The sequence below is a fragment of the Pelodiscus sinensis genome, chromosome W, assembly GCF_052426305.1.
Source record: "Pelodiscus sinensis isolate ZL-2025 chromosome W, ASM5242630v1, whole genome shotgun sequence".
Taxonomy (NCBI): Eukaryota; Metazoa; Chordata; order Testudines; family Trionychidae; genus Pelodiscus; species Pelodiscus sinensis.
In genome coordinates, this window is record NC_143084.1 from 10,272,534 (window position 1) to 10,289,700 (window position 17,167).

At 48.9% G+C, this 17,167-nt stretch overlaps 2 protein-coding genes across 2 annotated transcripts in view; both read left to right on the plus strand.

The window, feature by feature from the left end:
* LOC102454332 (scavenger receptor class F member 2-like) overlaps positions 1 to 17,167 on the plus strand; it is a 264,639-nt gene that overhangs the window by 28,243 nt on the left and 219,229 nt on the right. The gene's annotated exons all lie outside the window — the stretch shown is intronic.
* LOC149520855 (uncharacterized) lies at positions 9,981 to 16,400 on the plus strand. Its single transcript, XM_089775091.1, is given in 1 exon segment — positions 9,981 to 16,400. A coding segment is annotated over 1 exon segment (2,070 nt). The 5' UTR covers positions 9,981 to 11,281; the 3' UTR covers positions 13,352 to 16,400.

Below are 17,167 nucleotides of genomic sequence, written 5' to 3' on the forward strand. Positions count from 1 at the left end.
GTATATGGCAAAACTTTGAGAATTATCTTTCTAGGTAAGTATTAAAGCATGCTTAATTATCTAGCACAGTATCTGAGTTGTCATCTGGTAAAATTATGCCAGCTGTATGCAGAAGTAAGGGGCTGGTAAAACACGTTGGGTAAATACAGTAAAACTATTGTCACATTAGACATTTATGGTAAAACACTGCTACTTTATGATAATCTCGTGGACCTGATTTTCTTCTCCTGTGCGACTGCAGAGAAACTCTACTGAAATTCAGAGGACGCCACATGGTTGCTGCAGTCTGTGTATATGCTATGGATTGGAACATTGGGACCCTAATTCACACCAATGCACAATAAATTATTTTTAAAATGTCAATTAAATAAGAATTTAAGAAACCCCAAGAAGCCAAAGCAAATATATCTTGATAATTTTCTGTTAAGGAACACAGAAATTGTCATACTGGTTCAGTTCCATGATCTATCTAGTCCAGTACCCTGTCTCCACTGGTGGCCATCATGCCTCTGAGGGAACTGCAAAAAGTTTCACATTAGGCTGACAGGGGATACTATCTCTCCAGGGGAGCCTTCTCCTAATCCCCAATAGTTAGTCAGAGATGGTCTTAAATCCAGAAGCAGGAAGGTTTATATCTTTCCCAAACACTTTTAAAGGATAAAGAAATAACTTTTCAGAGCAGTTTATGGTAAGATATACTCCAGTTCAAACCGGAATTCAGTCAGGGTATGTCTACAATACAAAGTTAATTCGAACTAACAGACGTTAGTTCGAATTAATTTTCATAGGCGCTACACATGCAAACCGCTAGTTGGAACTTAATTGGAACTAGCGGAGCGCTTAGTTCGAACTAGGTAAACCTCATTCTACGAGGACTAACGCCTAGTTCGAATTAACTAGTTCGAATTAAGGGCTGTGTAGCCACTTAATTCGAACTAGTGGGAGGCTAGCCCTCCCCAGCTTTCCCTGGTGGCCACTCTGGGCACCACCAGGGAAACTCTTCTGCCCCCCTCTCGACCCCGGAGCCCTTAAAGGGGCACGGGCTGGCTACGGTGCCCGTGCCAGGTGCAAGCCTGCCAGCACCCAGCCAGCAGACCCTGCACCTGGCATGGCACGAACCAGCCACCCGCTGCCACCCAGCCCTCTGCCTCTTCCCGGGACCAGACTGGCGGCTCCCAGGATCCTGCCCAAGTCCGCAAGAGGCGGGCCCCACCTGGTCTAGTGCGGAGATCGTGGACCTCATCCACGACCTCTGCACTAGGCACAGGAAAGTGGCCGTCTAGGGCAGGATAGCTGCCAGCCTGGCCACCCAGGAGCAGGTGTGCATGAAAATCAAGGTGGTCCAGTGAGACCCCCGACCCTGAGCCCTGAGCTTAGAATGGCCGTACTGGGTTAGACCAAAGGTCCATCTAGCCCAGTAGCCTGTCTGCCGACAGCGGCCAATACCAGCTACCCTGGAGGGGATGGACCGAAGACAATGACCAAGCCATTTGTCTCGTGCCATCCATCTCCAGCCTTCCAAAACAGAGGCCAGGGACACCATTTCTATCCCCTGGCTAATACCACTCTATGGACCCAGTCTCTATGAATTTATCTAACTTCTCTTTAAACTCTGTTCTAGTTCTAGCCTTCACAGCCTCCTGCAGCAAGGAGTTCCACTGGTTGACTTTGCTTTGTGAAGAAGAACTTTCTGTTGTTAGTTTGAAGCCTGCTACCCATTCATTTCATTTGGTGTCCTCTAGTCCTTCTATTATGGGAACTAATGAAGAACTTTTCTTTATGCACCCTCTCCACACCACTCGTGCTTTTATAGACCTCTATCCTATCCCCCCTCCGTCTCCTCTTTTCTAAGCTGAGAAGTCCCAGTCTCTTTAGCCTGTCTTCATATGGGACCTGTTCCAAACCTCTGATCATTTTAGTTGCCCTCCCCTCTCCCACTCTCTCTCTTCCCCTCTCCCACCTCCTTTTCCCAGTCTCCCCGGCTACGTCTACACTGGCCCCTTTTCCGGAAGGGGCATGTTAATTTCACCTATCGTAGTAGGGAAATCCGCGGGGGATTTAAATATCCCCCGCGGCATTTAAATAAAAATGTCCGCCGCTTTTTTCCGGCTTTTAAAAAAGCCGGAAAAGAGCGTCTACACTGGCCCCGATCCTCCGGAAAAAGCTCCCTTTTCCAGATGCTCTTATTCCTACTTTGAAGTAGGAATATGAGCCTCCGGAAAAGGGTGCTTTTTCCGGAGGATCGGGGCCAGTGTAGACGCTCTTTTCCGGCTTTTTTAAAAGCCGGAAAAAAGCGGCGGACATTTTTATTTAAATGCCGCGGGGGATATTTAAATCCCCCGCGGATTTCCCTACTACGATAGGTGAAATTAACATGCCCCTTCCGGAAAAGGGGCCAGTGTAGACGAGCCCCCCGAGTTTTGTTCAATAAAGAGAGCTTCTATTTTTGAACACACATTTTCTTTATTTTGTACATCGGGAAGGGGGGCTAGGGAGGGGTAAGTGGAAGGAGGTGAGGGAGGAATGGGGTATGAGCCCCCAATGGGGAGGACTGGGGTGGCTCTGCGGGCTCCTCGGGGTGGAAGCTCTCCTGCAGCCCCCTGATTGACTCTTCCCCCCCCCCCCCCCCCCCCCCCCCCCCCCGCATGGCAGCCTGCGGCAAGTGCAGCTGGGCTGATGGCCGAGTGCTGTGATGTGCCGAGTGTGGGCATTCAGGGCACTCCAAGCCAGGACTGCTTTGCTGCCCCTCATCGAGTTAGAGTGTGGAGCTGCTGTCTCAGGCTAGCCGAGGGCTGTGCTTAAAGGGACCCAACCCCCACCCCGGACAGACAGTTCTCAGGGGTTCCCTGCTCGCTTGTCTAAGTCCTAACCTGATGCCCTGCCGGCACTGCTTCCGGCCATCCTTAACCTCGGTTCAGGGTCCACTCAATGTGGACATGCTAGTTCAAATTAGTTTTTAGGTCTAGATGCGCTAGTTCGAATTAGCTTAGTTCGAATTAACTAATTCGAATTAAGTTAGTTCGAATTAGTGCTGTAGTGTAGACATACCCTCAGAGAAGTCCTATGGCCTGTGTTATACAGGACGCCAGAGTAGGGGCTTGCCTCCAGCATAAGGTGGATTGACACTGTGGTGCTCAATCCACAAAGGGTTGATTTAGAAGGTCTAGTGAAGGCCCACTAAATCAACTGCCGCTCACTCTCCAGTTGACTCCAGTACTCCACCAGAATGAGATGAGTCAGGGGAATCAATGGGAGAGCTTCTTCTGTCAATCCAGCTCGGTGTAGATCCTGCGGTAAGTAGATCTAAGCTACTTCGATTTGAGTTACGCTACTATTGTAATTCAAATTGCATAGCTTAGATCGACCTGTCCTTGTAGTATAGACCTGCCCTCAATGATGAATAATCCCATCTGACTTTATAATAAGAATTATGGGTCTGAATATCTGGCCACCATTTGACATTTTGCCCAGGGACCTTTATTGCTACTGGTTCAAAAAAATGGAATGACCATTTCAAAGCACTTCCTTTAAATGTTTCACAGCCTGGAGTGTCTCTCTGCCTGGGATGGAGAGAATACTATATCATTGCTATAACGTGAGAGTTGAAAATTTACTGGCTTTAACAGTAAAGCCAGTACTAATCTACAGACCTGGAAACATAGGGCTGCACTATCACATGATTTTACTGCTCCTCTGTGTAATCATCATCTATCATGACTGCTACCTTCTGCAAGAGCAGCTTTAATGTTCTAAGAAAATACACACTTAAATACATTGCATGATATATACTGGCCACGTTCCCTGAAAAGTGTTCTCTCGTGGCTGGAGCAAGCATCTGCAATCAAGACTCCTGGAAGATAGCTATATATATATATTCCCTGTTCTGCTTCTCACTTACTAGCTGATCTTAATAAGTCACCCACAAAGATTGGTATATAAAAAGCCTACTTGGGGAGGCATTTGTGAGGGGTATTGTGAAGTTCTGCAAAGTGCTCCGAGATCCTCAGATGAGAGATGCTTGCTATACGCACTAAGGACAAGTGTTACTATAGATTTCACTCTTTTGCTAGATGCTCCACACAAGGTAGCAACTTGATCTAGTGAAGCCAGATGAAGATCCATGCAAGTACAAATGCTGCCCTGCAAAATGAGAAGGAATAGTACAGCCATAGTCCAGCAAAGGCACGTCTGTCATAATTTCAATACAATGCACAAGCAGGAGTAGGATACATGCACAGTAGGAGCCTGATGCAGAGGGCCATAAGGAGCGGACAGCGGGGCAAAGGCTAGCATCTAGCAAGAGAGCAGTTGTTTCCCAGCTGATAGTGGAGCTGGATGGGCACAGAAGAGTATGGAGGCAGCAATCTCACAGAGGATGATGCAGTGTCTACCTTTGTAGCCATGTAGCTAAAATGTAGTATTATCCCCCCCCCTTTGACCACCAAAGAGCAATTTTTAAGAGGGTGTCATCACTATTTCAATATGAACTAGTAAAAGTTATTGGATTTGCCTGGCATTCAAGAAGGGTGAAAAGCCAAAAGAGATGGCTCCCAAAAATTGTATTGAACTTCTATGGGTAACACTAAATTAGGAGTGGGGAGTACTAAATGCTACTAACACAAAGGTAATAGCAAATAAATGAATACTTTTAAAGATTGATCTCCCTCATGGACATCAGTCCTGAATACCATGATTCAGCCTATAATCATGTTTTGTATCAACTGGAATATTGTTTGCTATACTGTGCTGTATATGTTGAACAAAAATAATAGATTTTAAATTCAAATCACCAGCTTGTATAGTAACACATATTGCTTTGAAATAGTGATGTGACCCAGTCAAGAATTGTTCTTGAGGGGTTAAAAGAGGGTAATGTAGCCATAGAAGAGTGTTTCTCAAAGTGGCCCATGGACCCACTCTGTAAAAGCTGTTATTGAGCTGCTACTTCCCACGGCTCCCCTTCGCTGCAAAAGGTGCACTACAGCCAATGGGAGCTGCGAGGCGCTGTGGCTGCAGAGCCAGTAAGTAAACAAACCAGAGTGGCCCGGTAGCAGCTTTCTCAGAGTAGGTCCATGGACTGCTTTGAGAAACACTGTCATAGAATTATAAAATACTAGGCCTGGAAGGGATCTTGAGAGGTCATCAAGTCCAGTCCCCTGCCCTCGTGGCAAGCCCAAGCACCATCTAGACCATCCCTGACAGGTGTCTGTCTAACCTGCTCTTAAATATCTCCAGAGATGGAGATTCCACAACCTCCCTGGGCAATTTATTCCAGTGTTTCACCACCCTGACAGTTAGGAACTTTTTCCTAATGTCCAACCTAAACCTCCCTTGCTGCAGTTTAAGCCCATTGCTTCTGCTATCATCAGAAGTTAAGGAGAATAAATTTTCTCCCTCCTCCTTGTAACATCCTTTTAGGTACTTGAAAGCAGCTATCATGTCCCCTCTCAGTCTTCTCTTTTCTAAATGAAACAAGCCCAATTCTTTCAGTCTTCCCTCATAGGTCATGTTCTCTAGACCTTTAATCATTCTTGTTGCTCTTCTCTGGACCCTCTCCGATTTCTCCACATCTTTCTTGAAATGTAGTGCTCACAACTGGACACAATACTCCAATGCAGAGTAGAACGGAACAATTAGTTCTTGTGTCTTGCATTAACATGAGTGTTGTGAGCATCCCAGTATTGTGTTTGCTTTTTTTGCAACAGGGTCACACTGCTGACTCCTATTCAGCTTGTGGTCCACTATAACCCCTAGATCCCTTTCTGCCGTACTCCTTCCTAGACAGTCGCTTCCCATTCTGTATGTGTGAAACTGATTGTTCCTTCCGAAGTGGAGCACTTTGCATTTGTCCTTATTAAACTTCATCCTGTTTACCTCAGACTATTTCTCTAGTTTGTCCAGATCATTTTGAATTATGACCCTATCATCTAAAGCACTTGCAACCCCTCCCAGCTTGGTCTCATCTGCACATTTATAATCGTACTCTCTATGCCATCATCTAAATCAGGGGTCTCCAAACTTTTCAGCCCGAGGGCCGCATTAACTATCAAACAGCAGTTCGGGGGCCGACTACACACTTGAGGTCCAAATAAAAAACAATCAAAACATGGATGTTGTTTTTAATTATTTATTTAATATTATTTTATTCAGTTATTATTTAATAACACATTGATACACTACACATGAACACCTGTATTAGTGTGAATGGTGAAATTGTTTCCTGGATGCCAAAATAGCAGACATTTCTGGCTTTAGATTTGTTGTCCCTAACATCAACAGTGACCTGAGATTATCATCGGACAAGTTTGTTCTCAAATTGTTCTTCACATATTTCATTCTTGAAAATGTTTGTTCACACAGGTATGTTGTTCCAAAGATTGAAAGGTACCTTGATGCAAAAGTTTTGACATTAGGAAAGTCTTCCTTGGGCAAAAACTGGTAAAAACCCACCAGTCCTATTTTGAACTTGTCCCTAAGGAGGTCATTTGCTTGCAACTCAATGACTTCCAGCTGCAGTTCATCTGGGCAACTGGCCACATCTGCTTCAAATGGGTTTTGAAACAATCTCACTTCTTCTGCCTTTGAATCCAAGTCAGAAAACCGCTGCTGAAACTGCAGCTGGAGGTCTTTGATGATCTCGCATGCAAATGACGTGGGGAACTCAGCTGTTGCTTCAGCCATGAAGACCTTGCACTGCTGAAAGTGCGTCAAGTTGTTGGCCTGTACTTGTTCCAAAAACAAGACAAGTTTGGATCTGAAGGCCTTTAGGTGGGTGTATAGATCAGAAACTAGATTTTGCTCTCCTTGTAGTTTTAGGTTCAGAAAATTTAAATGACTAGTTATGTCTGCAGCAAAAGCCAATTTCCATACCCACTCTTCATCAGACAGTAATGGCTGTGGCTTGCCTTTACTTTCCAGGAAGTCACCTATTTCCTTTCTTAACTTAAATACTCTGCTCAGAACTTTCTCACAACTTAGCCATCTTACTGCTGTGTAATATGGTAAATCTTGCGATTCTGTGTCTGTATCTTTCAACATGTCTCTGAACTGTCTATGGTTGAGCCCATGTGACCTTATTAAATTCACCATCTTCACCACAGGATTCAGTACACTGCTAATGTCCACATATTTAGCACACAAAGCTTGCTGGTGAATAATACAGTGCAGGAACATTGGTTGTATAATGTTTTTCTCATTACACATCTGCTTCACTTGTCCAACCAAGCCTTTCTTTATGCCACTCATGTTCTTTCCTCCATCAACAGTCAGGCAACTGAGGTTAGTCCAGTCCAAGTTATAATCAGCAAATGTTTTTTTCAACTCATTGAATATATCCTCTCCGGTAACAGTGCCATACATGCTATGTAGGGAAGCCAGCTCTTGTGTTATGTTCATGTCTTCATCCACACCTCTAATGAACACAAGCAGTTGAGAGGTGGAGCAGCTGTCCAGCGATTCATCCATTGCAATTGAAAAATGGCGAAACTTGCTTGCATTTTTCGCTATTTGAGTCACAATGTTTTCACCCATGTCTGCAACACGGCGGGCAATGGTATTCGCACCCAAAGCTACATTTTCAAATTGTTTTGACTTTTCTGGGCAAAGTTCCTCAGCCACTTCCAACAAACATTCCTTCACTACTTCACCATCTGTAAAGGGTTTGCCACTTTTAGCCAGGACGTAGGCAACTTTATAACTGGCCTTAGTTAAGGATTCATTTTCATTTGAGGATTTACTGAACAATGTCCTCTGAGATGTGAGTTGATTTTGTAATTTAGAAAATTTTTCAGCACGGACTTTACCCTTCAACTGTACATATTTCTCCTGATGTTTGCTTTGATGATGACGGCGCAGGTTGTATTCTTTCATCACAGCCACGGTTTCGTTGCAAATCACACACAATGCTTTCTCGCCGGATTTGATGAAGAAGTATTTCAAACTCCATTCTTCTTGAAATTGCCGACACTCATCGTCTATTTTTCTTTTCCTCTTCTCGGCCATCGCTGGGCACTAAAATAAAGTGAATTCAACATGAATAAATAATGAAACTGAAAGTATCTTGCACACAATATCGCTCAAAAAACCTGATTATGCGAACTAATTTTGTCGCAATAATAGCTGCAAATGACCCGAAACAATTTTTAAAAATTCTTATGATTTCTTAAGTTAAACTTACCTGAATATAGTGTGCAAATATATCCACTTATGGTAGAGAGATTGTTGCTTTTAATGTTTCCTCTTCAGAATATTCGCCTGCGAATCCGTTTCTCCCGGAAGGGGGGGGGGGCTTTTCCCCCTGCTCTCCCCTTCCTCTGCACGCTGTCCTCCCCTCCTGCTTGCCACCGCTCACTCCTTCCCCCCCCCGGGCGGAAGGGGTCACCTTTTTAAAGTTCCCGCCGGGGTTCACGTTCCCCCGCACGTCGCCGGGCGGGCGTTACCACCACCGCCCATCCTGCCCCCTGATTGGCCGGCTGCCCTGTCAGTCTGGGCGGGGGAACGCCGCCCGTGCTAACCCCCGCCCCCTGCGCCGTTTGCCGCCGCGCGGCCGCTTGTCAGAGGAGCGGCCCGCTTCTCCTGCCCCCTGATTGGCCGGCTGCCCTGTCAGTCTGGGCGGGGGAACGCCGCCCGTGCTAACCCCCGCCCCCTGCGCCGTTTGCCACCGCGTGGCCGCTTGTCAGCGGAGCGGCCCACTTCTCCTGCCCCGGCGCGGCGTGAGTACACGCCGCACACCCCTGACAGGGCCCCCCCCCGTGGCAAGAAGGGCCCGTTCGGCGGCACACCAGGGACGGTCTCCACGGGCCGGATGAGAGGGCCTCGCGGGCCGCATCCGGCCCGCGGGCCGTAGTTTGGAGACCCCTGATCTAAATCATTGATGAAGATATTGAACAGAATCAGTCCCAAAACGGATCCCTGCAGAACACCTTATTATCTTCCAGGTGTTTGCAGATTAATTCCTTAATTACTTGCTCCATTATCTTCCCTGGCACAGAAGTTAAACTAACTGGTCTGTAGTTTCCTGGGTTGTTCTTATTTCCTTTTTTATAGATGGGTACTATATTTGCCCTTTTCCAGTCTTCTGGAATCTCTCCCAACTGCCATGCATTTTCAAAACTGATAACTAGAGGCCCAGATACCTCCTCTATCAGCTCCTTGAGTATTGTAGGATGCATTTCATCAGGCCCTGGTGACTTGAAGACATCTAACTTTTCTAAGTAATTTTTCACTTGTTCTTTTCCTATTTTAACTTCTGAACCTACCATATAGCTAAAATGTAGTATTACAGTGTTTGTATAAGAATACAATAACAAGCCTCATACAATATAATGTGCCTCAGTGTACCCTGCCAGCAACCCTTTCTGGTTAGCAGAAAGGAATGGCCTAGTGTCATTGGTAAAGATGCATCAGACAGGCTGATTGTGTCTGTCAATTATGTCAAGGCAGGAGCAGATCAGAACAGTCCTAATGACTGACTATGATTACCAGGTGGTATAGGGTTAGTTGATGTAAGCGATAGATGTTGCAGAACTCTGTCATTTGCAATTAAAAATAGTTCTGGGTATGTCTACACTACCCTCCTAGTTCGAACTAGGAGGGTAATGTAGGCATACCGCACTTGCAAATGAAGCCCGGGATTTGAATTTCCCGGGCTTCATTTGCATAAGCGGGGAGCCGCCATTTTTAAAACCCCGCTGGTTCGAACCCCGTGCAGCACGGCTACACGGGGCTCGAACTAGGTAGTTCGGACTAGGATTCCTATTCCGAACTACCGGTACACCTCATGGATCGAGGTGTACCGGTAGTTCGGAATAGGAATCCTAGTCCGAACTACCTAGTTCGAGCCCCGTGTAGCCGCGCTGCACGGGGTTCGAACCAGCGGGGTTTTAAAAATGGCGGCTCCCCGCTTATGCAAATGAAGCCCGGGAAATTCAAATCCCGGGCTTCATTTGCAAGTGCGGTATGCCTACATTACCCTCCTAGTTCGAACTAGTGGGGTAGTGTAGACATACCCTCTGTGCTTTGTGGTGATAGTGGTTTAGTGTGAGTGAAGAATGTGTGTCTTAGATAAGTTTGAAGGTTGTTTCTAGGCTCAAATGTACCAAAAGGGGAGAACCGGGATCTCAGATGCACCGAAAAATCATGTAAACACTTCTGTCACGAGAGCAGAATGACAGCCCTGAACTTAGAAGCAAGCACTCCCAACGTGTGATGATAACAAATCCCACTGAAACCAGGGTGAGACAACACCCAGAAAAGACATCAGCAGATTGATGTTAAACAACAATGAAAACAATCTTCAGATAGACAGATCTTGGGAAGTGACTGATTACAACATGATGCAGCAAAATCCATAGACTTGCATTCCTATAAAATATTTGATGTCTTGCACGGTTCTTTGTCCTGCCAACAGCTTTGGAGCATCGGAATCACATCCAACAAAACCTGGCTCCCTCCTTGCATCCACTCTAACTGGCCACTAGGTTGGTACCAGCCTCTGATTGGTAACTATAACATCAGTTCTTCTTTGGGGATGTCCCCGTGGGTGCTCCACTATGGGTGCTGGGCTTGCCCCGGCGCCACAAACGGAAGCTTGTGATGAGCAGTGTTCGGCCGGACCGCGCATGTGCCGCGGGCTCGCGGCTTTCGCACTCTTTTCTGTCTCGCGTGGTCCGGCCTCCCGTCAGTTCCTCTTCACCGCCTCAGGCTGCAGACGCTTGGAACTGCGCTCTTCACTTGCTCACTAAATTAGACTATTTCTAGTTTTTCCCCCTTGTACATATACCTTACTTCTCTTTCTCCTTTATTTCCCTCATTTCTTTAAAAAAAAAAAAAAAAAAAAAAAAGGAGAAAAACCATAGAATAACAAAACTTGAACGGGAATAAGAATAAAAGCTGCTTGTTCTTATCTCCCGCTTCTCAGCTGTTTTCCCTTCCACTCCTTTGTACATAGTTACCAAAAAAACAAAAACAAAAAACAAACAAAAAAACAACCCCACAAACAGAGAAAGAAAGAAACAACAGGCGATAAAGACAACATAATAGAGACATTATCACCACATTATCTCTACCTAGAGATAAGACTCAGCTAGGAGGACCTCAGGGGAACCGGCAAAATGTCAGCTGCCGGCTTTAAGAAATGCAGCTCTTGCTGGGAGGCAATGCCAGCCTCCGCTGGTCATTCTGAGTGTATCCGCTGTCTGGGGGAATCCCATGTCCCCCAAAATGCACCCACTGCACCAGACTTACCTCCAGGGCCAGGAAGGACAGAGAGAGGCGTCTTCGGATGCTTCTCTTTGATAGAGCCCTGCAGCCCCAGCAAACTGATCCGGACCAACAGCCTCACAAGCGCAGGGCTTCTTCCCCGATTACGGGGCTTCAGAAAAAGCCCAGGATCTCTCCCACAAGATCCCTACCAGCTGCCCTGAACACCAGAGAAAGCCAGCCTGAAAGACCGGGGACTTCTGGCGCGGCTAAGCCAGGTCCCCCTGTCTCAACGGCTCCAAAGCCGAAACGACCACGGGAGCCTTCGCATGTGCAGGCTCCCCAGGCAGCATTGCCTCAGCTACCGCCTCTGCCTCCCTTGCAGAGAGCTGAGTCGGCTCCGAGAGCGGACCCGGAGCCGACCATCACGGCACCCGCACCCGCACCGCTCCCAAGCCTCCGTGCGGTGCTGGACTGTGCGGCGCCGACCTGCCTCCCTGCTGGCACGGTGCCGGCTGCTGCGGCTGCCTCTGAGCCCCCGGCACCGATTAACACCGCGCCGGCTGTCTCTGCAACAAACGCCGGCAGATCAGGAGCTCCAGGTCCTGCTCCTTTGATCTCCCCGCGCCGGAGCTCTTCTCACTCCCACCTTCTATCGCCGGCACCGTCCTCGCCTCTCCCGGTACCTCACTCTCCACGCCGCTATAGCCATTGGCATGGATCCCCCCATGCTTCCTCCAGGCTGCCTTCACCATTCCTGGCTGCTGCACCTTCCCACCGCAGACACCACTACAGGCAGCTCTCTGTGTCTCCCGCTTCTTCCAGGGCATCAGACATCCGTTCCTCTTCGCTCTGTTCTCCGTACCAATACCGATGTTACGCCCGTTCCAACTATCACCACGACTGCTCACTGCGGCATGACAAAGGTCATCACATCGACCGCCACTCTCGAGACTCCCGCAGTGGCTGTTCCTATCGATCACGTTCTGCTTACGATTATGTACCACGCAGACGATCTCCAACTCCAGCTCCTCTTACCCCGCCACACCATTCAGCATCACCACCTCATCCTCCATCAGAGATGGATCACACCGCCTTCAGGGACCACCTACCAGGGTCTTCCATCCCAGACTCGTCCCCACCAGATGAGGCAGTCACACCGGGCGACAGCTCTCCACCAGATGACCTCCGTCAGTTCCAAGAGTTGTTTAAGCGGGTGACTATCACACAAGAGATCCCGCTACAGGAACTCAAGGACAAGCAACACAAGCTTTTCAGGAATCTCCAACCGCAGCATAGCTCACGCCTGGCCATCCCTCTTGACGAAGGCATCCTGGAACTGGCTGATGAAGTGTGGCGTGCTCCAGCGTCGGCTCTTCCGACCAACAAGCGGGCCGACAGGAAATATTTCGTACCACCGAAGGGCATGGAATTCCTCTTTGCCCATCCACAACCTAACTCCCAAGTAGTTGACGCAGCTCAACAGAGGGCTAGAGCCCCACACCTCAAACAACAGGGCTCCGATAAGGACGTAAAAAGACTTGACGTCCTGGGCAGGAAGGTCTACACTTCAGCCACGCTACTCCTCAGAATCGCCAATTACTCGGCGCATCTCTCCAACCACACTTTTGACACCTTTTCACGCTTCACCCCCCTCATGGATCATCTCCCTGATTCTAAGAAATCGATCCTGAGGTCAGTAATCCAAGAGGGCTACACATCAGCGAGAACGTCCCTCCAAATAGCCATGGACGTTGCTGACACTGCTGCTCGCTCCACTGCTACTGCCATCGTTATGCGCAGAGCTTCTTTCCTTCAAGCGGCGGGAGTTCCGAAGGAACTACAGGCCAAAGTCGAGGACTTACCCTTCGACAAGGATAAGCTCTTTGCAGAAACCACGGACTAAATCTTACACTCCTCTAAAGACTCCCGAACAACCTTGCGAACTCTGGGGATGTACACTCCCCCCTTTAAGAGACGCCGGTACTCACCATACCAGTGCAGATACGACTACTCCTACATTAGACATCAGTGGCAGCAACAACACCAGCAACAGAGGCCCTTCGATAACCAACGCTCTCGCCAGAGGCCTCAGCGACGCCGAAACCCAAACGGCAGGACGAACATGCATCCCAACAAGCAACAGGTTTGATGCGTTGGTCGGGGGCGAGCAGACAGTCACAGGCAGCATCACGAATCGTACGACCCAGCTCTTTCACCACCGGCTGAGGCCCTTTCTACATCAATGGGCAAAAATCACCACAGACAGATGGGTCCTCGAGATTGTTCAATCTGGCTACCCTATCCCTTTCATAGCCACTCCTCCCACCCCGTCCCTCTTCAGGGACCCCTCTCACGAGACCCTCCTCCGACTAGAAGTCGACTGCCTTCTCTCTCTAGGTGCCATAGAGCCAGTCCCAAAGGATTTCAGGAACAGGGGCTTTTACTCACATTATTGCCTCACCCAGAAGAGGTCCGGAGGTTGGTGCCCCATCCTAGATCTCCGCCATTTGAACAAATATCTCAAGAAACAATGATTCAAAATGACGACTTTAGCTGCCATAATCCCTGCGTTAGATCCACAGGACTGGTTTGCCACCCTCGACCTCCAGGACGCCTATTTTCACGTCCCTATCCATCCAGCTCACAGGAGGTTCTTGCGCTTCGTCGTAGCAAAGGACCACTTCCAATACAAGGTCCTCCCCTTCGGGCTATCGTCAGCCCCCAGGGTGTTTTCAAAGGTTCTATCCATGGTCACGGCCTTTCTCCGACGCCAAGGGGTACTCATCTTCCCTTACCTGGACGATTGCCTACTCAAGGGCCCTTCTGCACACGAGGTCTCCCAGATGGCTCACCCCACGAGGCAAGTCTTTCAATCGCTCGGACTCCTCCTCAACGAGCAAAAGTCCGTTTTGCGCCCGACTCAGAATATCGAGTTAATTGGGGCCCGCCTGGACTCACTTGCCAGCAGAGCGTTCCTACCCTTACAGAGGTTTCAAGCCATCCAAGACCTCATTCACACCATCACCGTCAGCCCTACCATTCCACTCATCACATGCCTCAGACTGATGGGTCATATGGTAGCCACAACATACGTGGTGAAATACGCCAGACTACATCTGTGCACCCTTCAGTACTGGCTGACTCTTGTATACGACCACACCAGATACGATCTCCACAGGCCGGTAACGCCGCCACCTGGCGTTCTCCAATCACTCCTATGGTGGACCAGCCACACAAACCTACTGTCAGGTATACCTTTCCATCAGCAGGAGCCACTCCACCAAATCACAACGGATGCCTCCCTACTAGGCTGTGGGGGCTCACATGGGCTCCCTCTCAGTCCAAGGCCAATGGTCCCCACAAGAAGCAAGGCTACACATAAACCTTCTAGAGCTACGCGCCATTTTCAACACATGCAAATCCTTCCTCATCTACATTCGAAACACCACAGTGAGGATACTCACAGACAACATCACAGCCATGTATTACGTGAATCGCCAAGGCAGCGCTCGCTCCCGTTCCCTATGCACGGAAGCCATCCGCTTTTGGAACTGGTGCATTCGCCAGAGTTACACCTACGGCATCCTACTTACCTGGCACCACAAACGTGACGGCAAATTTCCTGAGCAGACATTTCCATGTGAAGCACGAATGGGAAATGCACGATGACGTCCTACGCAAGATCTTCCAATGTTGGGGTACTCCCCGAGTGGACCTCTTTGCAACTCCCGCCAATACAAAATGTCGCAAGTACCGCACCAGGGCGGGCCTAGGCCGCGCATCCCTGGGGGACGCCTTCCTTACAACTTGGCGTGGACCCCTCCTCTATGCATTCCCCCCCATACCTCTGATCCCCAAAGTCCTTCAGAAGCTGAAGGCGGACAGGGCAACGCTGATCCTCATAGCCCCGGGCTGGCCTCGCCAGCACTGGTTTCCCTTCCTCCACTGTCTCTCCGCGCGGACACCGATCTGCCTTCCGCCTCTCCACAATCTCCTCACACAAGACCGAGGATGCCTGAAACACCACCAGATACAAATGCTGAACCTAACAGCATGGTTCCTAACTGGCTGACTCCATTCGAATCCCTCTGCTCCGTCCCAGTCCAGCATGTCCTTGTACACAGTAGACGACAAACCACGAGAAAAACTTACCTTCACAAGTGGCGCAGATTCTCCTCCTGGTGTACCTCGAACCACCATGATCCGACACGTCCGTCGATCCCCTCCGTACTGTACTACGCATTGCACCTAAAGAACAAAGGCCTCGTGTTAGCCTCCATCAGGGTGCACCTCGCAGCAATTTCAGCATTCACATCACCGATAGATGGTGTTTCTGTCTTCGCCCATCCTACTACTAAGAGATTTCTCAAGGGCCTTACCAACATGGCCCAGTCCCACCGGTGTGGAGCCTGGATGTAGTCCTCAATGCCCTAATGAGGCCGCCATTCGAGCCTCTGGCGACTGTATCCTTGCATTTCCTCACTGAAAACCGTTTTCCTGCTTGCCATAACATCGGCACGCAGAGTGAGCGAGCTTTCTGCCATGATGGCCACGCCACCATCTACAATTTTCCATAAGGATGGAGTAGTCTTGAGAGTACACCCAAGATTCATACCCAAAATCGTCTCACATTTCCATGTCAACGAACCAGTGATCCTGCCAACCTTTTTCCCAAAGCCCCACGCCTCACCACGGGAAGCGGCCCTACGCTCCTTGGACACCCGCAGGGCCTTAGCATTCTACATAGTTTGCACTAGACCTTTCAGGCGTACGGACCACTTATTCGTCTCCTTGGCACAGAGGTCAAAGGGTCAACGCCTGTCTTCCCAGAGGATTTCCAATCTCGTAACCTCATGCATAACGCAATCGCACGCAGCGAAAGGCTTATCCCTTCCATCCCAACCACGCGCCCACTCCACTAGAGCCATGGCCACATCTATAGCGTTTCATAGAGGGGTATCTCTGAAGGACATCTGCAGGATGGCGACCTGGTCCTCACATGAGACCTTCGCCAAACACTATTCTATTTCTCTAGGCACTCGTTCAGATGGGGCAGTGGCGACTGCGGTGCTGTCTGCAGCAGATAAATGGGGACTCCTTGCCCTCCTTCCATTCTGGCGACTACTGCTATGCAGTCACCCATAGTGGAGCACCCGCGGGGACATCCCCGAAGAAGAAAGCGAAGTTACTCACCTTCGGTGCAGTAATTGTCGTTCTTCGAGGTGGTGTCCCCGCGGGTGCTCCACTACCCGCCCTCCTCCCCGCTTTGGAGTCCTCTCTCTCTGCTTTTGTCTCTTACAGACTCCGAGGCGGTCTCAAGGAACTGGCGGGGGGCCAGACCGTGCGAGACAGAAAAGAGCGCGAAAGCCACGAGCCCACGGCATATGCGCGGTCCGGCCGAACACTGCTCGTCACAAGCTTCCGTCTGTGGCGCCGGGGCAAGCCCAGCACCCCCATAGTGGAGCACCCGCGGGGACACCACCTCGAAGAACGACAGTTACTGCACCGAAGGTGAGTAACTTCGCTTTACAGTGGGACTGTGTGTGTGTGTGTGTGTGTGTGTGCATATACTGATTTCTATGTTCTCAATAAACATGGAGCATTGTCTGTTCCTCTAAAAAGATTCCGTGTGCTTCTTATAAGTGTAACATCCTCCCTCTTGTGCTCCCTGGAGTTCTAGGAGGCTCCCTGTCTTGCCTACTTGGGGACAGTTGGAAAACGAATTAAATTTGAAAGCGAATTAGTTGAAGCAATGAAGCTCCTGTGTGGATGCGCTCATTCAGAATTAAAGTGGCCTTAATTCAGTTTAGCATGATTCACTTTGAAAGACATGATTATCTACCATGGTTTCTAGGCCTGGTTTTGAAAGAATCAGCAGGTCGAGAACTTGAAGTGTAAAGGGACAGAAATTTTCAGACTCCTCATTGTTGCTCAGCTCCTCTGATATATTTGTTTGGAACATTTC